Source organism: Pelophylax lessonae (genome assembly GCF_965119305.1).
Source record: "Pelophylax lessonae genome assembly, chromosome: 1".
Lineage (NCBI taxonomy): Eukaryota > Metazoa > Chordata > Amphibia > Anura > Ranidae > Pelophylax > Pelophylax lessonae.
The window spans coordinates 244,776,744-244,803,123 of record NC_138768.1 but is presented as its reverse complement, the minus strand read 5'-3'; the positions used below and the strand labels follow the sequence as shown (position 1 = coordinate 244,803,123).

General features: G+C 40.6%; 1 protein-coding gene across 1 annotated transcript in view; it reads left to right on the top strand.

The window, feature by feature from the left end:
- Positions 1-26,380, top strand: part of LOC309558707 (transmembrane protein 132D-like) — a 1,473,975-nt gene that overhangs the window by 402,073 nt on the left and 1,045,522 nt on the right. The window contains exon 2 of the mRNA XM_082261763.1: positions 7,097-7,982. Within this exon, the coding sequence (XP_082117889.1) occupies positions 7,097-7,982 (886 nt within the window). The remainder of the gene's footprint in view (positions 1-7,096; positions 7,983-26,380) is intronic.

The window sequence follows — 26,380 nt, the reverse complement described above, 5'->3', positions numbered from 1 at the left end:
ACATGTTTATTACGACTTGGAGTCCATCAAAAGATTACTAGGTGCTGAAGTACATCTTTGTTTAATACTGTCACTGGGAGAAGCACATATTTAACTTAATTTAGCCCATTTATATCCATGGGTGGTTTTATTCCATCACCAGGCTGGGTTTTTATCTATACTGATCCCGTAAATCAAGAAAAAGTGAGCTTCTTTTCACTTTATTGCCGGAATTCACTCCCATGTCATTTTCTCATAACACATTACTGAAATGCATTGCTGAAAATGGATTAAATGTGCCTTTCCATTTCATTTTATATTTTTAAACCATAAATAAATGCCATTGCAAAGTAAATTCTGCAAGTCATAAATTACATATTTAATATAGCAAATGTTATTCCCATATTGGTTTGCAGACTCGGTAAGCCAGTTTTGAAGGAATTGTTTCAAATTTTAGAATGTTTAACATTCATCAGAATAAGTCTGCAGCTATTTTGAGTAATGCATTTCAATTGAATGAACACATCTCCTGTTTCTATCAGTTAAACAATCATTCCTGAATATTCAAATCTAATTACACATTTCAGCTGTGTGTTGAGCTGATGTTTTGTAGAGAGTCTAATTTCTCAGCTTCACTATGACTTAGCTATAGATTCCAAGCACAGTGACCTGAGGAGACGCACATCTCCGCCACTGTGACAGCTTCTTTTCTTTGCTGTGTCAGTCTTTGGAAGATCTTGTCCAAACACAGAAGATTAACATGGCACGTCATCCCTGGTGGTTAGATTTTGAAGACCCTGTCATAATCCAAGACATATTAATATCTCTATACAGTGACGTAGATAAAGGTCTGTAGGCTCTGATGTGAAACTTGGGTTCCCTGTCATCTCCTCAATAGCTACCACAGTGCACAAAAAATGAAATACCTTGTTCTTTTGTAAAGAAACCTTTTAGCAGACATTAAACCCATCCTTGTACCTTCACTCTCACATATGCATCATTATTAGCTGCAATCCCTCCCAGCATCTATATCTATTACAGCGTGCTCAGTTAAATGTTAGATCTCAGTTATCAAAGTGTTAAAGTAAGTGTAAATCTGTTTTTTAATTGCTATCAATCAGATTCAAAGCTGGACCAGAATATGAAAATGAGAAACTGAATAACTGCTACAAGCTTGTGCAAACTTCTCCTTAAACAATATGATAGATGAGGTATATTTTAAGGAATAAAATCAAATTAATATCTTAAAATCCACTCTGATCACTCTTTTCCTGGTCTGCTCTTGTTTGATTCACTGGCTTTGCTGATTCACCAGTAATTAAAATGATCACATTATTTCTTTATTTTTGTAGATTTTGTTGCAATTTCAATGAGATCTGTAGTTTTCCTCTGTAAAAATATAGGTATACAAGCCGTCTCAAAGCACCAACCAATTTTCCATGACAGCAGGAAAACCAGTAAAGGTCTTGCTTGCCTTGTTATCACAGTGTGTGAATAGTGAAAGGCAATCACAAAATGTAATTCTTAACTCCAGACTTGGAATCTTCCTTTGGTTTAGACCAATAACAACATCACAAGTCCTCTCCACCATCTTCTGCTTCTGGTGGCGGTAATATCCTGAATGCTGCATAAGTTACTGACATGGCACTGTTCTCTGCAGTATCCTTCTTTGAGTTCAGGATGGGGGAATGAGTCCTTGTAACCCTGGGCTCATAGAAAGTGGGTTGAATGATGCTGTATATTATTCAGCCTTAACCTCTTGCCGACCGCCGCACGACTATTTACGTCGGCAGTCAGCCCCTCACAGGCAAAGCGACGTAGTACTACGTCGCTAGCCTGTAAGGCTCTAGGGGGCAAGCGTGCGCCGCTGGAGGCGCGCTCCCGCCCCCGATCGTTCACGGACCCCCCCGCGCATGTGAGCGGCGGACCCAATGTCCGCCGGTCACTTGCGATCGTCCAGTACAGCGGGAGAAAGGCAGGCGGCTAATGTAAACAAAGCCGCCTGTCATTCTCCCCTGTGTAAGAACAAAGATCATACGGTCCTGCTATGCAGGATCATATTTCTCTGCAGTTACACAAACAGCCACATCCAATAACAGTAAGAAGCACGCCCCTAGGGACACACTTAACCCCTCCTTCTCAAATAAAGTTAACCTCTTCCCTGCCAGTGTAATTTTTACAGTAACAGTGCATATTTTTAGCACTGATTACTGTAGTAATGTCACTGGTACCCCCAAAAGTGTCAAAAATGTCAGTCAAGGGTCCGATCTGTCCGACGCAATGTCGCAGTCTCGCAAAATAAATCTCAGATCACCGCCATTACTCTTTAAAAAAAGAAAACAACAAAAATGACAAAAATCTTTCCCTTAGTTAGTAAACGCAACAACTTTTGCGCAAACCAATCATAATACGCTTATTGCGATTTTTTTCACCAAAAATATGTAGCAGAAAACAAATTGGCCTAAAATGTTAAAAAAATTAGATTTTTGCATTTTTTGGGGGGGGAATTTCATATAAAAAAATGTGAAAAATATTGTTATTTTTGCAAAATTGTTGCCCTCTTTTTGTTTATAGCGCATGATTAAAATATTGCACAGGTGATCAAATATCACCAAAAGAAAGCTCTGTTTGTGGGAAAAAAAGGATGTCAATTTCATTTGGGTACAGCGTCGCACGACTGCGCAATTGTCCGTTAAAGTCAAGCAGTGCCGAATCGCAAAATAGGCCCTGGTCAGGAAGGGGGTAAAATCTTCCGGGGCTTAAGTGGTTAAAGAGGACAGGAGTTGGATTCCTGTAAGTCTGTGATGGACAGCACCAGACCGAAGAGATTGCAACTAGAGCTGTCTTTTTATTCTGAAGGACTGTTGGGAAGAACTTTATTTCGTGCTGGATTTGGCCTTCAAAATGCAGCATTTAAAGTAAAGAGAAACCTTTTGTTAAAAACACTTAAAAGAAACCTCTTACAATAGAAATATAGAAGCTACCATGCTGAGGTATGTTAGAAGGTGGATGCTCTAGGGCTGTCATTTTCTACCTGGTTCCCTACTTGTTAAAAAGTCCACTTGGAACAAACATCTACATTTCAGGGTTTCTGACATCTGATATTCACATGTTTTTTCCAGGTCAGTGACTCACCAAGTAGTGAACAAAGGACAAAATTACTATCTTGGAACTTCCATCTTCAAAAAAATCAGCAATGGTAGCTCTCATGTCAATTTATCCTGCAAGGTTTCTTGCAAAGATCCAATAAGGGTCTCCTGCAACTCAATTTTGCACCAAGATCTTTTGTACTTTAAATCAAAACAATCAATGATTACCTTTAAAGGAGCAATGTGAATTAAACACTTGAGAGCAGAACATTTGACACTCAGAATAAAAGAGGTTTTGTTTATTTTACAATGCACTGAAGACAAGAACAGCAGCTGCATAGCAGTAATATATACCACACAATTATACCGGTTACATACGTGGGTTATACATACTATCCCCCTAGTTATTAACCATTTGTTCAATAATTCTTAATGGGTCATTAGATGAATTTTGATATACAGTATGGTCATAATAACATTAATCATATCATAAAGAAATTTGCAGGTCCTGTGTAATTCAGACAAAGTTAAAGCATAAGTGCCTTTATAAACAAAGTGCACGTATCCTTTTTGTCCCAAGCCCTTCTCCAATGGCACTTTTCCACTGCAAGTACTGGCTCGGCTCCACTCGGCCCTGCTTGGCTCTGTTGGTTTTCCACTGCATGGTACCGGATGGTACGGTGTTGGAACGGTTTGGTACGGTTCGGCGCGGTTTGCTTTTCCACTAAAGTAAAGTGGGTGGGATAACAATGATTCTCTGACCAATCAGTGGCTAGTAGTGACAAACAGTCAAGGCTGCATGCAAAGGATTGTGGCCCTGTTGGAACCACAACTGAGGTAGTACTGTTTAAGCGAACCGTACTGTTCGGTTCCATGTAGTGGAAAAGCGCCACCGTACCACACCGAACCGTTCCTACACTGTACCATGCAGTACCAGCAGTGGAAAAGCACAAAAGCGAGCCGAACCGTTCGGTTCCATGCAGTGGAAAAGAGCCACAAATGTACACTTACACTCATCCTGTGACATCAGCTTATGGCTAGGTTTACATCCTTCACCAAAAATCGTATAAGGATGGCCCAAAAGAAGGCTGTATGAAACTACTGCATAAGTGTAGTCAATGCAGAGGTGGCTATTCTTGTGGAGAGAGTAGAGAATTTTAGATCAGGCAACCAAAATGATGTGCACTTTGTTTGAAAGTGCACTATTTCTTTATTTCTAGAAATTCCCAGTTAAACATTTTGAAAGAAGAGCACAAAAATACAAGTGTACTGGGCATGTCTCTGAGAAGTACAGCTGTGACCAGGCTTTTGGCATTCAAAAATGTATATATTTTTATCTACTGCATAAGCATAGTCAATGCGGAAGTGGCTATTCTTGTGGAGAGAGTGGAGTATTTTACGTCAGGCAACCAAAAATGATGTGCACTTTGTTTGAAAGTGCACTCATTCTTTAAGTTCTAGAAATTCCCAGTGAAATATTTTGAAATACACTGGGCATGTCTCTGCAAAGTACAACTGTGATCAGGCTATAAGCATTAAAAAAAATTACATATTTTTGAAAAGAGAGAGTCTTAAAAAGCCACTACTAACCTCTGAACCTGCAAATACGGTGGATAAATGTATCCTCAAAGTTCACAAAACTGTGCACTTTTATGTTGGGAGGTATGTACTGCTGGGAAGGGGGCAAAACAAATTACTGAGAGAAAATAAAAGTGTTATTGCTATAAATATAAGCATGCATTATCCTGTAGAATTGTATATGCAGCTGCACTTATTGTAACTCACCACTCTTTTTTATCCTGTAAATCTCTAGTTTCTGGAGTTCATGAAGGAATTGCTTCTATTATTGTTTCATTTCATGAATTCTTAAACAACCAGATCATTTAAAATTCATGGCTGTGTTATAAAGGGATAGGTTTAGTAAAACTACAGGATAATTAGGGGAGTATAGAATACATCTGGCACATTGAAAATGAAAAATTATAATAGTCCTAATTACAGAAGATGACTACAAAGTCCAAGTCCAGCTTTTGTTCATGAAGTGCTGATTCATAACCTTAGATGTCACTGAGCTTTTATTTAGCGACTCTATTTGCCTTGGGAAGGCTGTGTTATGTCTGAAGCCAAGGCTGAGACTATGTCCAAGACTGATACTTATTGTGACATGTCTATGTCTGCCAAATTGAGAAATATGCAAAATAGTTATTTGCCTTTGAGTGAGGATGATCATTTAGATGTATAAGTTATGTGTGCACAGGAACTAGAATGCTAAGGACACGTTCAGTATAATAACACAGGCCAGGCTGCATCTTAAAACATTATGGTCAAAAGAATAAAAGGAGTAAGTTCCTTCTTAAAACTGAATCTGTTCACTTGTCTCGTGCTGAAGCATAGCATTACCTCATAAAAACAAAGTATAGAGTAATAAGGCTAATGTTGTAATATCACTTGTTAACTTACCTCTATCCTACTGATCCCCAATTTTTATGCTCTCCAAAAGGCACCCTGGATTTAGCACCTTTTAATAATATATACATAATATTTAATAATTAACATCATGCACTTTTATTGATTTCCAAGGGCAGAAAAAAAAATGATGGACTGGAATGAGAAGTGCATGGCATGGAACTCACGGGATAGGTTATATATTTATATTGATTTCCAAGGGCAGAAAAAAAATGATGGACTGGAATGAGAAGTGCATGGCATGGAACTAACAGGATAGGTTATATATTGATATTAATTTCCAAGGGCAGAAAAAGATGATGGGCTAGAATCAGAAGTGCATGGTTAGGAATACGGTGAAAGACAGAAGAATGGAAGCATATAGTTAGATTATATGCCATTTGGCCCAGTTTCAGCCAGGCTATCAGATATAAAACTGACTTTGGTAGCTGTGTCCAAAAAGGGCAGGCAGAGGTCAGAGGGCAATGGACTAGTAACACTATTGCCTGTGGACTCCCTGTAGCTCATCTTTCCCTCATTACTGACTTACCATGTCTTGTTCTGTACTGTTTCCATGCTGTCTCTGTGTGGAGGCAGCCATCTTGGTAGAGTCAAGGCTTTGCTTCCTAAAGTCTCCAGAAAGAAAGAAAGTGAGCAATATTTCAAATTTTACTACAGATCTTAAACTACATATTTACAGCTGTGCGGCTGATAGGAAGTGGATGTCTAGGCACCCTCACATATCAAGAAGTGCACTGCTATTTTTCTGAAGACATGCATTGCAAAATGTACCCTTTCAGGGTGCTGATTAGGCACAATAAACATTCCTAGATGTTCCCTATAATAAAGCAAATTTTCCTTTTTTAAATTCCATAAACTTTACATGTTTGCTCTTAAATGTAAAAAAAAAAAAAAAAAGTCCAGGTGACCCAGCACATTTCTGTGTGAACCACTTCCCTATGCATATCAGCTCTTGTTGACCAATCCCTGTATGGTAAAAGAAACTGTAGTACATAGGTCTACTCATTTTACTTTTTCCTGCAAAAATCTTTTGATTACAGAATAAAGGCAAAATAGAATATATATACTGTATTTTCTGGCGTATAAGACTACTTTTGAACCTCAAAAAAATCCCCCAAAAATGGGGGGGTCGTCTTATGCGCCGAGTATAATATCTCCAAGGTAACCTAAGTATAAGTATTACCGGTAGATGAAAATTAGGGGGGGTCGTCTTATACGCCCAGTCGTCTTATACGCCGGAAAATATGGTACTTCTATCACTCTTTAATATATCAAAACTGGAAAATACATTTTTTTTTTGGTCATTGTTGTTGAATCTTCTTATATTTAATCCTTTGTTACTAGATTTTTGGATTAAACCATCCGAATGATCATTTTAGTAATCTTACCACACCAGACATCTCATATGTATCAATAAGAATCAAAAATGTACACATTCACCCCAGTCAACTCCTGGTTATATCTTGTTTTGTATTTTGCTAAGATTTAGAAACTCAAATTTTTAGTTTTACATCTTTGTATTCTGCAGATGTATTTTATCATGTATCTGTATTTCTCAACAGTGACGGAGAACCGTGGGATATTAGACAGCGTACAGAGATTTTCCTTGCTTCCAACCTACCTACCAGTGACTTACACCATTCATCAGAGTGATGTTTTCTTCTTCCTAAAGGAAGCCAACCAGGATATCATGAGAAATTCCAGCCTGCAGTCACGAGTTGAGTCTTTTATCATTTATAAAGCCAAAAAACAACCTGTCATGAATGCCACATATGGACCATTTTTTGTTGAACAAGAAGTGCCACAAGATTTACTTTTTATTCCCAATCATTTTGGATTTACAGACAAATTTACATTTAATTGGAAGATCAAAGCATATATTCTGAAGGATAAAATTTTTCGGACTAAACCCAAAGTTCAGATATTGTTTTATATTGTAGGGAGAGACTGGGATGATTACAGCACCACAGAACGACTTCCATGTGTTAAGGTGTTTGCTTTTCGGGAAACTAGGGAAGTAAAGGGCACTTGCAAATTGACAAGTGATCTAGGGTTGTGTGTTGCTGAACTGGAGATGCTTGCAAGCTGGTTTGATCCACCTACAGTTGTTGCCGGCCATAAAAGAATGTCCGAGCAATCTGATGGTAGCCCTGTGGAATTGTACTATGCCATTCAGCCAAGTGATGAGAAGGGAGAGTGTGTCAAGGAAGACAGCAAGAAGACTACCAGTCGGTCATTCCACAGTTACATAGATGATACTGGTCCACCATTACAGAGAATTGGAAGTGTTTATCTTTACCAAGCCCTCAGTAGGAACTCTGCCATTGAAGTACAGATTGATGGTAATTTGGCTATTCGATCTTTATCACGGAATATGAGAATAGGAGATATTCTAACATATTTTGTGTTTGCCTCTAAAAACTTTACACAAGCCAAGTTCAAACTAAGGTAAGCTGTTACAATATTGGTTCTTTTTTTGCTGTAAAACAATATTGGGGGCATGGGGGTGTTAAAAAAATGTCTAAAGTTTAAGGTAAATGCATTCTTAGGCTGAAGGTAATGCTTTGTAGATAGCTGTCTGAAAAATGTGTTTTAACATCAAAATCATTTAGTGAATCTTGCTCTAAAACAACACACTTAGAATTATTTAAAGTTTACAAAAATATGATTGTTCTTTTGCATATAGAAATTATTCTAGCTTACACTAGGGGTATTCCTGCATAATTATTACAAACCTTTTTGAATCTATTACTGATATGTCTAATATTTCTTAGAATATTAAATGTTGCATATGAGCATAAATGTGTTATATACTATTTACATATAATTAAATACATAATGGCGCAAAAGTGAACTAAGTGCTCAAAAAACTATAGTGGCAATGTGGGCCATATAGAGAGGTATATCACAGTAGACCATTAAAGTCTTTCATAATACATGTGGTAAAGGGGGTGTTCCATTTCAAAGCACTTGCTGCAGCTGTCCACCGAGACAGTGTTGTAAATCAGAAGCACGTGTCAAAATAGTTCCCCAGGCTGCTACATGTTATAAGTGCATTCAATCCTGATACCAGTAGAGTGGTGCCAAGATCAGGACCACCAATGTGCATAGAGAGGAACTGACAGCCAATGAAGCTTAGAGAATGACTTCACACATGAAACGTTCACAGGGGGGTACATTTCAAAGCCTTACAGCTTTTTTGCCAAGCCTGTCTCTCCTCTGCTTATGATTTTCCTAAAGGAGGACTGCATAGCCCAGCTGAACTATGCTGAAAAAATGCATAGAAAAATGCAAGATAAAAGCTGGAGAAGGCATATGCTATCACTAAATAAATACACTAAAAGAAAAAGAGTTATCTTGTGTGGGACTGTGTGAAATTATGAAATAACTAATTAACACATATACAGTATCTCACAAAAGTGAGTACACCCCTCACATTTTTGAAAATATTTTATTTTATCTTTTCATGTGGCTGCACTGAAGAAATGACACTTTGCTGCAATGTTAAGTAGTGAGTGTACAGCTTGTATAACAGTGTAAATTTGCTGTCCCCTCAAAATAACTCAACACACATCCATTCATGTATAAACCGCTAGCAACGAAAGTGAGTACATTCCTAAAATGACAATGTCTAAATGGGGCCAAATGTGTCAATATTTTGTGTGCCCACTATTTTTTTCCAGCACTGCCTTAACCCTCTTGGGCATAAAGTGCACCAGAGCTTCACAGGTTGCCACTGGAGTCATCTTCCACTCCTCCATGATGACATCACAGAGCCAGTAGATGTTAGAGACCTTGCGCTCCTCCATCTTCAGTTCGAGGATGCCCCACTGATGCTCAATAGGGTTTAGGTCTGGAGACATGCTTAGCCAGTCCACATTTACCCTCAGCTTCTTTAGCAAGGCAGTGGTCATCTTGGAGGTGTGTTTGGGGTCGTTTTCATGTTGGAATCCTGCCCTGCGGCCCAGTCTCTGAAGGGAGGGGATCATGCTCTGCTAGAGTATGTCACAGTACATGTTGGCATTCATGGTTCCCTCAATGAACTGTAGCTCCCCAGTGCCGGCAGCACTCATGCAGCCCCAGACCATGACACTCCCACCACCATGCTTGACTGTAGGCAAGACACACTTGTCTTTGTACTCCTCACCTGGTTGCCGCCACACACGATTGACACCATCTGAACTAAATAAGTTTATCTTGTACTCATGAGATCACAGGACATGGTTCCAGTAATCCATGTCCTTAGTCAGCAAACTGTTTGCTGGCTTTCTTGTGCATCATTTTTAGAAGAGGCTTCCTTCTGGGAAGACAGCCATGCAGACCAATTTGATGCAGTGTGCGGCATATGGTCTAAGCACTGACAGGCTGACTCCTGCCCCTTCAACCTCTGCAGCAATGCTGGCAGCACTCATACATCTATTTCCCAAAGACAACCTCTGGATATGAGGCTTAGCACGTGCACTCAACTCCTTTAGTCGACCATGGCGAGGCCTGTTCTGAGTGGAACCTGTCCTGTTAAACTGCTGTATGGTCTTGGCCACCATGCTGCAGCTGAGTTTCAGGGTCTTCTGGCAATCCTCTTATAGCCCAGGCCATCTTTATGTAGAGCACCAATTCTTTTTTTCAGATCCTCAGCGAGTTCTTTGCCATGAGGTGCCATGTTGAACTTCCAGTGACCAGTATGAGAGAGTGAGAGCGATAACACCAAATTTAACACACCTGCTCCCCATTCACACCTGAGACCTTGTAACGCTAACAAATCACATGACACCGGGGAGGGAAAATTACTAATTGGGCCCAATTTGGACATTTTCACTTAGGGGGGGAAATCACTTTTGTTGCCAGCGGTTTAGACATTAATGGCTGTGTGTTGAGTTATTTTGAGGGGACAGCAAATTTACACTGGTATACAAGCTGTACACTCACTACTTTACATTGTAGCAAAGTGTCATTACTTCAGTGTTGTTAAAAGATATAATTAAAATATTTACACAAATGTGAGGGGTGTACCTACTTTTGTGAGATACTGTAAATATATGAAAATATCTATTAAAATAAAAAATAAAAACAATAAAAACACAGTTAAAAGATAATCGCAGAATAGTGCAAGATAAAAAAATTACTATATATTACCTATACATTTTTATATCACCGCGTTGATCCCTATTTCCTCATGGGGGTCTAAACAAAGAAACAGAGGTCAACGTGGTTATATAAAAACTTATAAGGAACATGTCTTCGTTTTTTTATCTTGCACTATTCAGCAATTATCTTTTACCTGTGTTATTATTATTTATATTTTAACCACTTGCTTACTGGGCACTTATACCCCTTTCTCGACCAGGCCAATTGTTTAGCATTCAGCACTCTTGCACTTTGAATGACAATTGTGCGGTCATGCAACACTGTACCCAAAAAACTTTTTGTCATTGTTTTCACACAGCTTTTTCACACAGCTTTCTTTTGGTAGTATTTAATTACCAAAAAAAACAAAAAAAACAAACAAAAAAAATTGAAAAAAAAAAAACATTTCATAGTTTGATTTAAAATTTTGCAAACAGGTATTTTTTCTCGTTTACTGATGTGCACTGATGAGGCTGCATTTATGGGCACTGATAGGCACTGATGAGGTAGCACTGATAATGCAGCACTGATGGGCACTGATATGTGGCACTGATCGGCACTGATGAGGGGGCACTGGTGGGTACTGATGAGGAGACACTGATGAGGCTGCACTGATAGGTGGCACTGATGAGCATTGGGCTCTGATAGGCAGCACTGATGGGCACTGGTATGTGATAGGCAGTACTGGTTGGCAATGATAGGTGACACTGATGATGAGGCACTGATGGGCAAATATTGGCAGCACTGATGGGCAATGATAGGTGAGACTGGTGGACACTGATTTGCAGCACTGGTTGGCACTGAATAACATCACTGATGGGCACTGATTAGCAGCATTGGTGGGCACTGATTTGTGGCACTGATAGGCAGCACTGGTAGGTGGTGCTTATGGGTACTGATAGGTGGCACTGATGGACACTGATTGGTGGCACTTATGGGCACTGCAAGACACTGGTAGGCAGCACTATTTGGCAGCACTGATGGGCACTGACAGGTGGCACTGGTGGGCAGTGTTTGACAGCACTGGTGAGCACTGATTAGCAGCACTGATGGGCACTGATAGATGGCACTGGTTGGCACTGATTTGCAGCACTGGTGGGAACCGTTGGGCTTTCTTCTTTTCTCTTCATGCTATCAGTGTGAGGAGAACAAAAGCTGATAACCAGCTTCTGTTTACTTCTGTAATCAGCTGTCATTGGCTGACAGTTGTTCATGTGGTAAAGGGCCGCTGTGATTGGCCCTTCACCTTGTTCTGTGATCAGCTGAGTCTGAAGGGCTCGACGATTACAAAGCTCACCACCTGCGTGCCACCCACATGGCACAGAGGAGGTGCACAGGCAGCACGAACATGGGAAGACATCTATAGACACTCTCCCGGCAATGGAAGCCCGCATTGTAGCTGTCTTTCAGCTATAGCATTGGTGGAAAGTGGTTAATACATATTTTCTTATATTTCTCATATGTTATACAATTTATAAAAGTTTTTTAATTAGTCGTTTCATGATTTCTTATGGTCCCACGCAAGTGAACTCTTTTTACCCTGATTTTAATGTCAAATGATGTTTATCTTTTATTATCAATCGATTGAGTAGGAGTTATACATATTTTTAGTTAGTTGCCCGTGTGTTAAAAATAGAGAATATGCCTTTTGCTTTTACCTTGTGTTTTTCTCTGTGTCTCTTAAGTATGGTACAGCTGGGCAGTTTTCCAGTGCACTTAAGAACATCTTCAGCATAGAAGAGACATACTTGACACAGCTTTTACTCAAGATTCCCTTTTACTGTTGGATTGAATTGAATTGTTTATTTACAACATTAAAATGAGAAGTGCATACATGTTACATTACAGATGTCATCTCGTCAATTATATTTTCATTTTATTTATTCATAGCCAAGGCTCTCCAGGTGTTGAATCAGCAGATCCATTAGGCCTACTTTCTCAACAACATTAACCTTAAGGCCCCTTTCACACTGTGAATTGACGGACTCCATTTTTCTCAGCGGGGGATCGATCCGCCGATCCCTCGCTGAGCAGGCTGATGGCAGCTCCATCTCCATTCTGTGTGCGGAGACAGAGCTGTCAGGTCCCTGCTTTCTTCTATGGGGGAATCGGATGAGAACGGACCACCTGTCCATTCTCATCTGATTCCATCCGATCTGCCAGATGGATGGAAAATAGGGTTTCCATCCATCAGGATTTGATGGACAGGATTGGATCAGATATCAGCGGACATGTCTCTGCTGACATATCGGTTCCCCCTTAGAGATGCATGGGGCATCTAAGAAACTGACAGGTGGATCTGAACGGTCCGCATGTGTGAAAGGGACCTAAGTCTCTGCCGTGATCCAGCCTGGGCATACATTCATGTCCAACAAAGTCCAATCTAACGCTGCCGCTCCCATTTTGTTTGACTTTTTGTGTTACTGTACATTGCGTACCTTTAGATGCTGAATAGTTTTATTGTAGATATTAGATGCTAAATAGTTTTACGTATATAAAAATGTACATATGGGCAACAAATACAATAAACTATAAAGAAGGCTCTGTTTTAAGAGAACTGTTCAAGAGCTAAAAGCTAACATACAGCTTAGATACCTGCAACAGGATGGTTTCTCTAATCCCAGATAGTATTACATTAAATACTGTACAAATGCAGGTCTCATCTTCTCTCTGATTGAACTGCACAGTTGTGTTAAATACAGGCTTTATTTATTAAATCATCAGGATATTTTTAAGTGTCCATTCACACTGGTACAACTTGTCAGGCGACTTGGTCAGCCTGACAAGTCGTGTACCGTCGCTCCCACTGTGCAGTACAGGAGCCATTCTAATAGGAGCGACACAAGTCGCTCTGACTTAGAAAAAGGGTCCTGTACTACTTTGGGGCGACCTGGAGGCGACTTGCATTGACTTCCATTATGTGAAGTCTGTGCAAGTCACACCGAAGTCGCGCTGCACGCGACTTCACAGGTCGCCCCCTAAGTCAGAGCAACCTAATGTGAACGGGGGGGGGGGGGGTAATGGCTAATGTTTGATATCCTAGAGCATAAATATTATTATATAACATTGAGTTGTTACACAAAGACACAGAAAAAAATCAGGTATTGCTAAATTAAGAATGGCGGCATTATTTTTAATATTATTATCATTATACAGGATTTATATAGCGCCAACTGCACAGTGCTTTACAATATAAAGGCAGACAGTACAGTTACAATACAATAAAGGAAGTTTAGGAGGACCCTGCTCATAGGAGCTTACAATCTAATATAGTGCGGTAAGTGGAACAAATAGGCAATAACTTTGAGGGAAGAGCTGATGGAAGAATAAAAAGTTCCATTATTAGGTGGAGGCGGGGTAGGCTTCCCTGAAGAGAAGAATTTAAGGATCATCTAAAGGTGAACAGAGTAGGACATAGCTGACCAGATTGACGTAGAGAGTTCCAGAGTATGGGAGAGGCTCTAGAGCAGTGATGGTGAACCTTTGCACCCCCGATATTTTGAAAATACATTTCCCATGATCCTCAACTACACTGCAGAGTTAAAGCACCCCATCCCTTCTTGGTCATGCGCAGAAGCGAACGCATATGTAAGTCACGCCCAGATATGTAAACGGTGTTTAAACCACACAGGTGAGGTACCGCCGCGATCTTTAGAGCAAGAGCAATAATTCAAGTGTTAGACCTCTTCTAACTCTAAACAGGTAACCTGTAAAAAAAAAAAAAAAAAGAGTCGCCTATTAAGAGTTTTAAGTACCGTAGTTTGACGCCATTCCACGCATGTGCGCAATTTTAAAGCATGACATGTTAGGTATCTATTAACTTGGCATAACATCATCTTTCACATTATACTATTATTATTTTTTAATTAATTAAAGTGAATTTTTTTAAAAAAAAACTGTGTTTGAGAGACCGCTGCGCAAGTGCAGTGCAACATAAATATATTGATACAACTGCCATTTTATTCTCTTGGGTCTCTGCCAAAAAAAATAAATATATATATATATATATATATATATATATATATATATATATATATATATATATAGTGTTTGGGGATTCTAAGTCATTTTCTAGCAAAAAATACAGATTTTTACTTGTAAACAACAAATGTCAGAAAAAGGCTTGGTCTTAATTGAAGGCCTGGTAAATGGAGTTTAATTCTCTCTTTTGTACTGAACTTTGTCACCAGCCAATTACATTTCTATTCATTCAATTCTCTAAGCCAGATACCCTTGGTTATCACTTTTGTAAAAACTATACAGCTTAGTCAAGTCTCTGAGTGACTAGTGATTTGGTAAATTTACAGGGCAATGCAATGTAGTAAAGATTTATCGCTGTATGGTACAACAGAGATTGAGGTACTTTTATAATATAATAATAAGTATTTAACTTGTTTAAATTGACTCTGATTACATCTGCACTTTAAAGGCAATGCCTTTTTTTCAGACAGTAGAAAGAAAAAAAATACTATACATATATTCTTCTTCAAATAAAATATAGGTGTACATTATTGTATGCTCCCTTCAGTATACACTATCAGTCTGAGTGTAACTAACAAGAGTCTTATTTCAAAAAGCTATAACACACTTTATTTGCCATAACAACTTATTTTTAGCAATGCCAATAACTGTTATTTTCATCCAATTCCACGGCCAAATAACAGTTATATGGCTAAAAATAATGATTTTAAATTGATTGTAAATTACAAATGCATTTTAGCTTAGTGCAGGGGTTTTTAACTGAAGGTGGCCATACCCTTTTGGGTATGGGAAACAAGTAATGGGCGTATTTAAACAAATTTCTGAATAATTAAAAAATGAAGCAGGATTTTCTGCATTTTCAAACTGAAGACATTGACTTGATCTGTTAGGTGACATGTAAGTAACATTGTCAGTATCTGCACCTAGATTCTATTATTTATGTTTTTATATTTACAAAAACTAGAGCAAATACTGTATTTTCTGGCGTATAAGACTACTTTTGAACCTCAAAAAAATCTCCCAAAAATGGGGGGTCGTCTTATACGCAGAGTATAATATCTCCAAGGTAACCTAAGTATAAGTATTACCGGTAGATGAAAATTAGGGGGGTCGTCTAATACGCCCAGTCGTCTTATACGCCGGAAAATACGGTATCTCATTGGTTTTCACTAGCTTGTATTTGTTGTTTGCTAATTTTATATATATATATATATATATATACATATATATATATATATATATATATATATATATATATATATATATATAAGATACAATCCTTATGATTTTCTTTCAGCTGTTTAATTCTTAGATATTTATACAATATATATATATATATATATATATATATAAATAAAATCAAGTTGTTGACATCTTTTGTCATACTGGCACCTAATATCACTGGTGATGATGGTGATGCAATAGAGTCTTATAAATTTCTGTTCAAACGGTTTTTATTAAGGCAGAAGGAATGTAGTACAAAACAATACCAATAGGTAACAGTGGTGCATAACAGATGAATACACGTCAAATTGACATCATGAACAGCAAGTAGTAGCATAACAATCAGGTTAAGGAATAGGAAAGGGGCAAGCTGGGCGCCCGGAATACAGGTACAAGGGATAAACACAGTGCACAGGGGCGGCTGGGGGTAGGGCAAAAAGGGAGGCCGTAGTGCAGCAAAAGTTTGTGGTCCAGCCACAATAGGGAAACAAATTAGGTAGCGGCCAACTCGAGGCAACAAGGGGGGGGGGGAGAAAAAGAAGGGAGTAAGGGGGGCAAGAAGGACGGGGGGGAGAGGAAGGGCAAAACAGTGGGGGGGGGGTTATGCGGGAGAGGAAGGGTGCCCGGAGGGAGTCCCGGGCCACTGATGTGGTTCAGATCGACAAAGCCATCAGGGAGTCGGTAACCACAGGTCAAGCTAGTACAAGAGATTCATCAAAGCCTATCGGAAAACAGTTGTCAATCCATGGTTTCCAGAGCTTTTCGTAAGGTATACGTTTATCCAGCAGGATAGCTTCAGTTTTAGCATGGATCATAGCTTGAGTGACTCTATTTTTCATGGTCAGGAAACAAAGGGAGGAAGTTTTCCAGGCCTTCGCTATGGTCTGTTTGGCAGCTGTGGTGACATACAGGAAAAGTTTAAATTGGCGATGTGTGAGGTCAGGTGGCTTGCGGTTCAGGAGCGCAGAAGCAGGATCGGGGGTAAGGGGTGTGTGGAAGATTGTAGATAAAACCCGATACACTTCGGACCAAAAGGTACGGACCGTGGGGCATTCCCACCAAATGTGTGCATGGGTACCTAGAGACTCGCAACCACGAAAGCAACGAGGTGAGTATTGTGGCACATACTTGGAGACTCTGGCTGGGACCAAGTACCATCTGGTAAGGACTTTGTAATTTGTCTCCAAGGCTACAATATTTGGGGAAGCCGATTTAGTGGCTTGCCAAATTTGGATCCAGTCAGAGTCTTCCAAGGAGAGGTGTAGGTCCCTTTCCCATTTGGAAGCATATGCCGGGGGGGTAGTCTCTTGAACCGACAGGAGTTGGGCATAGAGATCAGAAATGAGCCCCCTCCTATGCGGGTCTGTTTTGCAAGCCTGTTCAAAGGTGGAGAACGCATGGGAGCTATCGCGCGCCGGTGCGTTCTGGCTAAAGAAGTGTTTCAGTTGCAAGTAGCGAAACAATTCGCCAGGAGGGAGGTTGTGGGCCTCACGCAGGGCTGGGAAGGTTTGAAAAGCCCGGGGAGTGAAGAACTGGTAAGCACGTATCAAGCCAACCCTAGTCCACTCGGAGAAAGAAGTCCGGGAGTACCAGGCTGGGTAGAACGAGGGGTTGCGGAGAAAAGAAAGTAGGGGATTATGGGGGGACTGAAGGTGAAAACGACGTTTAAGTCTATCCCAAAGGGTTAGGCTGTGCTTAGTGATAGGATTGGTAACACATCTCCGTTGTGAGGGTGGGAGCCAGAGGAGGTTAGCCACAGAGAGAGGATCACAGTCCATTGCTTCTATGGAGACCCACAATGGGACTTCCTTTGTTGCATGATACTTAGGGAGCTGAGCCAACTGTGCAGCATAGTAGTATTTGGAGAACTGTGGCACCCCAAGCCCGCCTCGGATACGTGGTCGATACAGCGTCGGTCGGGGTAAGCGGGGTTTGGCGTTACCCCAAATGTATTCCAAAGCCCGTTTCTGTAGAATGCGTAAGAAGTAAGCTGGTACCCCAATCGGGAGAACCCGAAACAGGTACAAGATCTTGGGTAAGATCGACATTTTGAGGACTGTAATTCTCCCCATCCAGGAAAGAGGTAGGGAGGACCATTTGTTCATAAGCGATGTAAGCGTTGATAGCATGGGAGGGTAATTAGCAGAAAAGAGCTCAACAGGGTCAGCTGTGAACTTGACGCCCAAGTAGGGGATGTAGGAGTTGGCCCAAGGGAACGGGAGGGAAGACTTGAGGTGGTTAAGGTCTTCGGCTGAGAGGGATACATTGAGGGCTAGAGATTTCCGTGGGTTGACAACAAGGCCCGAAAGTGATCCAAATTTAGTTAGGGTATCAAGGAGATTAGGGGCAGACGTGAGAGGGGCAGTAAGAAAAAGCAGGACATCGTCCGCAAAAAGGCAGAGTTTATGGTGGTGACCCCCCAGTTCAATTCCACGAATATTCGGATTGGATCGTATGAGGATCGCAAGGGGCTCAATGGCCAAGGCAAATAGCAGGGGGGAAAGGGGACAACCCTGTCTCGTGCCGCGCTCAATGGGGAAAGGGTCCGACCTATAGCCTGAATAATAGACGTACGCTCTAGGGTTCTTGTAGAGGGCATTCACCCATTGCAGGAAGTGGGAGCCAAAACCCCAGCGATCAAGGATGGAGGTGAGGTATGGCCAAGACAGAGAATCGAATGCCTTGCTAATGTCCAGGGAGAGAAAGCAAGAGGGAATTCGGTGTTTCCTGGCAATGTGTGCCAGCAGGGTGGCCCGACGAATATTATCGCCAGCCTGGCGGGATGGGATGAAACCCGTCTGGTCAGCATGGACCAAAGTGCCTATGACCACATTGAGGCGAGAGGACAGGACCTTGGCAAGCAGTTTTATGTCAATGTTGAGTATAGAGATGGGTCTATAATTGGACCAGGAGGTATCATCCGAATTGGGTTTAGGAATCATGGAAATAGCAGCCATGAGCGAATCCGTGTGAAAGGAGTGACCGTCCAGCAGGGAGTTAAGTGCCCCTACCAACGGGGGGATAAGAACAGAGGCAAAGCGTTTATAGTATGTAGCAGAAAAGCCGTCAGGGCCCGGACGCTTACGTGGTTTCAAAGTCTTAATTGCCTGTAAAAGTTCCTCAGCAGTTATGGGTTTATCAAGATTCTCCCTGTGGGAAGCGGACAGTGCAGGGAGATGGACAGAAGACAGGAGGGCATCTAAGCGAGTGCGGTCAAATGTGGAGGGGTCCTTATAGAGCGTGGATAGTTTATCACGGAAGGTGCGGAGAATTTTAAGGGGATTACAGGTGTATGTGTCCTTAGCCTGCTTAAGGCGTATAGGTTTGGGAGTATAATCGACTTTGCGAAGCATCAAGGCAAGAAAGGTGTCAGGTTTATTAGCTTTCATATATAAAGTGTGTTTCGACTTTCGGAGTAGTTGTTCCGCCGATTCTGAAAGGAGAAGATCAAGCTCAAGTCGAGCTTTATCGAGGGCTTGTTTCCTGGAGGGCGAGGGGGCGGCTTGGAAGTCTGCGGAGGCCTTATAGAAGGCAGCTTCTAAGTTTTGTAGTAAGAGGCGACGTTCCTTACGGAGGTGAGAGGTTCGGCTAATGCAAACCCCCCGTATAACCGGTTTGTGGGCTTCCCACAACAGGAGTGGGGACGTGTCCGGATGAGTGTTGGTGGACAGATAGTCAGAAATTGCGTGCTCCAATTCAGAGTCTTATAAATTTCATGCAATATTATTTGGGATCTTTAGAATATCAGAGCTTAAAGCTAAAGTGTAATGAATGTAGTGAATTTAATTTTGCCTTCTTTGGTTCTTTATTTTCCCATCATCAACATGTTAATACAATTACAATTAATACAATTATGAAGTAAAACCTTTTCCATTTTCCTTACGTGCCTTGTTTCACACCCAGTGACATTATTACTGGGTTTAGTTTTTTTTTGTAATGCAGTGTAGGATTATGACTGGTAGAAGCAACTGACAAAGTGCTATAGAGGATATAGCTTCCTGAAAATAGGAAGCTGTGGTAAAGCCTACATGAGATGCAGAAACAAGAACCTCTAATGTGGTGTATAGCCATGCCACTTGTCAAAAGAGTGCCAATAATTTGAAGGGATTTATAACCCAAATCTATTTCTTTGAAAGGGTGGGCTCACAGCAGTCATATTGTCAGTGTGCGTTGGCCAGTTAGGGAGAGCTGACAGATGTGTGTTTTTTCAATTTCTAAATTCTTCTAATTTTGGCATTGGAACATGTTCTCTATGGATGTGCCCAGCTTTCAATGCGCTTCCTTCTTAGCCATACACATGGCTAGAAATTAATACCAATATTTGCCCTATAAACTTTAATTGGGTTCTTGCAAAGTTTTCAAACTTCAAGCAAAATTTGTAAAACTGTTCTCGATCTGAACCCAAACAGATTTACTGGGATCAGTTTGCTAAACTTATAGTTTATAAACATTTTGCAATGTTTTTTTAAGATAGATAAAGTTTATTTGAACCCTACTCCTCCTAAATGTTTCTTTGTTTTAGGAAACACATAGTTCATTTGGCTAATTTCCTTCCCTTTTACAGTTCCTGGCTTTTTTTTAACCTGTTCTGGACTGCCCGCTGCAGATATACTGCGGGAGGCAGCCCCTCCTGCGTGAACCAACGTAGCCCCACGTCGGTCGCGCTCCTACTGCTAGGGGGCGAGCACGCGCTGCAGCTGGTGTGCTCCTGCCCCCACTCAGCAGCAGGGACTGCGATTCACGGGGCCGGTGGCTCCGATTGCTGCTGGCCACACACGATCGCTCCCCGCTGAGAGAGAAGGACCGTCAGCTGTTGTAAACAGAGCTGACCGTTCTTCTCTCTACAATGATCACAGAGCGCCTGTGATCCTTCTATATAGGATTACAGGTCTCTGTGATCATTTCAGAAGCCCATCCCCCTACAGTTAGTAAACACTCCCCTAGGCTTACATTTAACCCCTTGATCACCAACTGTGTTAACCCCTTCCCTGCCAATGCCATTATTACAGTAACAGTGCATATTTTTAGCACTGATTACTGTAGTAATGTAACTGGTCCCCCAAAAAGTGTCAAAAATGTCAGTTAGGGGTCCGATCCGTCTGCCCCAATATCGCAGTCCCGCTAAAAATGGCAGATCGCTGGCATTACTAGTAAAAAAAAAAACAATAAAAATGGCATAAATATTTCCCGTAGTTAGCAGTTGCTATAACTTTTGCGCAAACCAATCAAAATACCCTTATTTCGATTTTTTTTTACCAAAAATGTGTAGCAGAAAACAAATTGGCCTAAAATGTTAAAAAAATTAGATTTTTAATTATTTTTTTGGGGGGAATTTTACATAGCAGAATGTGACAATATTGTTTTGTTTTGTTTTTTTCAGAATTGTCGCTCTTTTTTTGTTTATAGTGCAAAAAATAAAAATTGCAGAGGTGATCAGATACTACCAAAAGAACGCTCTATTTTTGGGAAAAAAAGGACATCATATTTATTTAGGTACAGATTTGCACGACCATGCAATTGTCCATTAAAGTATCACAGTGCCGTTTCACAAAAAATGGCCTGGTCATTAGGGGTCAAAATCCTTCAGGTCCAGAAGTGGTTAAATATCTAATGCAATTCAGTGTAAAACATCTTGTAGATCTTAACAGCTCCCCCCCCCCTTTTTTTAATCAACTTTTTCTTTGGGCTGCTATTTTACAGTATAAATATCTTGTAAGAGATAATGAGCTCCCTACTGTGAAATATGAAGGAATCGACAGTTACTTATGAAGACACAAGCTTTGCATTCAATTCTTTTTTGTTGATACTTTTTTAAAACAAAATTGAAATAGCATTTTGCTGTGTATTGAGTTTTCAGATCATATGATTGTCTAGGAAGGACAGGGATAAGCGATTATTTTTCTTTTTTTTATAATGAAACACAGCAGTTTTATTTTTGTCTGGATCTGTTGTGAGGTCTTGGCCAAAATGACTAGTTTAGTCATAGTTCACATTTTAAAGCCTAATAGCACGATTTATTCAGTCTTTATAGTACAACATATTAAGCGAGGTTAAAAGTGAACATTCAGTTGAATGAGAATTAAAGAGCCTGTTATAAGATCTGACCTTTAAAGGCATGGGTCAAGAATGAAGTCTCCAAATGTTTTAAGATTCGAGAAATCTGGAGCAGAAATATATTTTCTTATGCTGAATTACATGGCGAAAGGATTGTCCATGGCTGTGTGACAATTTACACGTGTCACAGAGTTTCTAGTGACATTAGATTTGTTAGCTTCCCGTAAAAATTGTTATTGTATATTTTGAAATAAATGTATGAGCTCAAAAAGCTAACTCTTTTGTGTGCGATAAATTGCACAGAATTATGGATTATACTGTCAAGGTAATATTAGAGTGAGAAAATCCACATACTGTAAATATACTGTCCAGCAGATGGGAATTTGAGGATTTGGAGATGCAATCTTATAAATTCTTATGGACAGTTTAGCCATGTACAGAGAAGACCCCTGCTGCGTGTCGCAACCTCGGTCATTTGCAGTGGAAAGTTTTCTATGAATTGCCGTGTGCTGATACTGAGAGATAAAGCACTCAGCAATCATTGCAAAAATCCACATACTGTAAATATACTGTCCAGCAGATGGGTATTTCAGGATATTGCTCACAATCTTATGATTTCTTATGGAAAAGTTTGATATTCCCACATATGATCAATTTATTGTGGGTCATGGACAGTAGATGACGGATGGGTGGAGATACAGGATACCACCACTGAACAGTATATCTCTTTAAATATTTAAAAAGTATGTAGCACTATGTGATACATACTCCCTTGTGGCAATGATATCTAAGAGAAACATTAATCAACTAAACTAAAAGCACTAAACTTATTCTCTCTGGAAAAGAGATGCTTGAGAGGTGATGTGATAGCGGTATACAAATACTTCAATGGCAATTCTAGTTTAGGGAATAAACTATTCAGTCTCAGAGAGTGTAAGAAGACATGGGGCCACTCAATGAAACTGGAGGGGAAGCTGTTTACCTTAAACTATGTAGGGGGTTTTTCACTGTGAGGGTGGTAAGGATGTGGAATTCACTTCCACAATCGGTGGTGTCAGCAGGAAGTATTGATCATTGTAAAAAAACTCGTGGACATGTATCTTAGCAAGCACAGTATAAAGGGATACAGGAAATGATTATAAACGTGCACACCTACACACGTTGAACTGGATGGACTGGTGTCTTTATTCTACCTTACCAACTATGTAACCATGTAACTATCAGACACATAAAATCAAGAAAGTCGACATCTCTTGTTAAGTCAGTAGCAGGTGTCTGGTGTAGTCCTAAGGGGCCTAAAGATGTTACAGTGATAACCTGATGCTGGGGATCTAAAGGCAATAATCTAATTTACATGATTACTTTAAAAGTGGCCAAAGACTTCATTTCAATATTTTTTATTGGGTCTTTAAAGAGTAGCAATACAAAGGCTCACACAATGTCATGCATCAGTGAACATAGAGGTGCAGCACATACAGCTCCCCATGGAGTTACACTTTTCAGCCTGAGGAGTCTTAATTTAAAATGTGTGTAGACATACATGATATCAACCATGGTAAAAGGCAGCCTGTAAAATAAGGTAAAGAGTCATGGCAGGTACTTGTCAAAAAGAAAAAACATAGCAAATAAGATCTGAAGTTAGTTTACATATAGTCTATGGGACATCCATAAGTCCCAGGACTAGTTAAAGAACTGGAATGTATTGTTCCTAACTGAAAATACATGTTCCAAGGAACAGATACGGTTCAGATCATTAATTACATCAGACATATTAGTTATGGAAAGAGATTTCCAGTTGCATGTGATATTCAGTTTTGCTGCCAAGAGCATGTGTATCACTATTGTTCTAGCTGAAATACGGACTGAGGCTATATTAATGTGTAGAAGTGCCATGTCAGCAAAAGGAAGGGGGGGGGGGGTCATTTACAAATGTGATTCTAGTAAGATCTAAGTGAAGGACAGTATCAAAGGATATGTATTATTGAACCTGAAGTACCACAGTCATGCCAACGATTAGGAGACATTATAGTGCGCATTCTAGAGAGTTTTGTGCAATGTAAAATACCATCTATGTAGAATCGTTTGGAATAGTTTACATCTGGTGGTTCTATAGGTCCATTTAATCATGGATCACCGGGTATCATCTGAGTATTTAACCCCCAAATCTCTCCCAGCGAAGCATCATAGAAGCTTCAACAAACATAGATGATAAGCAGAGTCTTTTGTAAAAAAAAAAGGAAATTTTCTTTTTTGGGGACACTTGACGGTACAAAATACTGATGTAACAGAACATTAAGAGTGACATTTAAAGGAATAGTCAGTTTCTTACAAAGATGGTTTATTTGAATATAGTGTTAATATGCAGACAGGGACAGGCCAAATTGATGATGAATGTCAGTAAAAGGACATTGGAGTGGGAGGGGAAGCACAGTGTTGGAATTAACCCCCTTTAGACTAGAAATTGAATTTTGTATGGCGTTAATTGTAGATTGTATAGCTGGATATAGGGAAGGTGGAGGAGGGTGCTCATGAAGGGAAGCCATTATTATGGTTTTAGTATCGTTATTCAGCAGAGTCAAAGCTTCCAGCCGTGACCACAGTTTGTGGGGGTCATTGTTGCACCAATATGGAGTTTGGTCTATTTAGGCGAGATAATACTAATAGAGATTGGGTACTAATACACCAACAGCCCACTAAATGTTAGGCTCAGCACTGCACAAGTTGTCACCAGACCATGAAATTATAAACTATTACAATTGGACAGTGTATGGTGCTCATCTGGGTTGGATAAGCCATAGCTATACAAGTGCAAAAAACACATTGGTGGTGTAAAACCAGTTAAAAAAGTAATTTTCTTGTAAAGAAAGGTGGAACAGAAAATCAATAGTCCTGGAGGAAAAAAAGTCTAGTGGATAAATACGTTCAAACAGTGTCTAGAAAACACTGCTTGGAGAGGGTGAGGTAGCATAGTTGGTAGGCTGGGAAACCCAGGCACTTTAAAAACAAAAAGGGAAGGGTAGAGAGAGGCGCCAAAACCGCCAATAGTGCAGTAACGATTATTGAGTAAGAACAATAAACATAAATAATGCACTCACAGATTGTCCAGAAAGACAGGCATGTAAGAAATGCTGGGTGTCAGCTCGAGGGATCCAGGTCTCTGCAGCAGCTGCCGTGAAGCTGGCTGATGAAGAAGGCATGACCCTGCCTCTGAAACGTGTTCTGATTGGCCAATTCACTTCCAGATTAGACATAGTTCTGACAGCTCCTGTCATCGAGAGGTTCCCCTGGTATCTTCCAGACTCTCTGCATCTCCATCTTTACAGTTGCTGCTGCACAGACCTGGATCCCTCAAGCTGACGCCTAGCACTTCTTACATGCTTGTCTTTCTGGGAACTCTGTGAGTGCATTATTTATCCTACTCAATAAACATTACTGCACTATTGATCTGATGGAGGTGACTCTGGTACAGTTCTTAGGTGGAGGTGGGGTAGTCTTCCCTGAATAAGTGAGTTTTCAGGGATCGCCTACAGGCTGACAGGGTAAAGGCTGACCGAGCGTACTGGGGCAGGGAGTTCCAGAGGGTGAGAGAGGCTCTAGAGTAGTCCTGGAAGGGTGCATTGGAGGAGGTGATAAGGGAACTAGAGAGCAGGAGGTCTTGGGAGGAGCGGAGAGGATGATTTGGCCGATATCTGCAGATGAGGTTGATAGATTACACCCAGCACCTTGGCGTGTGTGGAGTGACCAATGGTTGTGCCATTGATGTCAATGGTAAAAGCATGGGGAGTTGATCGGGGAGGAGGAAATTTTACAAGCATAGTTTGAGAAAGATTGAGTTTGAAGAAATGGTGTGACATCCATACTGAAATGTCGCTCAGGGTGTCATGGGTGTCAATGTGTCTGGGTGTCATCAGCATATAGGTGGTATTGTAAGCCATGGGAGGTTGCAAACTAGCCCAGAGAAGAGGTATAGAGAGAATATAGGAGGGACCCAAGGACAGAGCCTTGGGGTACCCCAACAGAAAGAGGAAGAGGAGCAAAGGAGATGGTGTTGTATGTGACGCTGAGTGCTGCTATAGGCAGGAGGAGAACCAGGAAAGAGCAGAATCCCAGAGGCCAAAGGAGAAGGGTTTGTAGGAGTGGGTGGTCAATTATGTTGAAGGCAGCAGAAAGGTCAAAGTGCATGAGTATGGAGTACTGGCAGTTGGTTTTAGCAGTTAGTAGGTCCTTGGTGAGTGGAGTGTTGTGGGTGGAAGCCGGACTGTAGAGGATTGAGTAGGTTGTTGTCAGGGAGGTAGGAGCTCATACGGTTGCAGACAAGGCATTCAAGAAGCTTGGAGGCAAACAAAAGCAGGGAGATGGGTCTTAATTTATTCAAACAAGTGGGGTCCAGTGAGAGTTTTTTTACGTATGGGGTAACCAGTGAATGCTTGAGTGGGGAAGGAAAGGTGCTGGAGGAGAGGGAG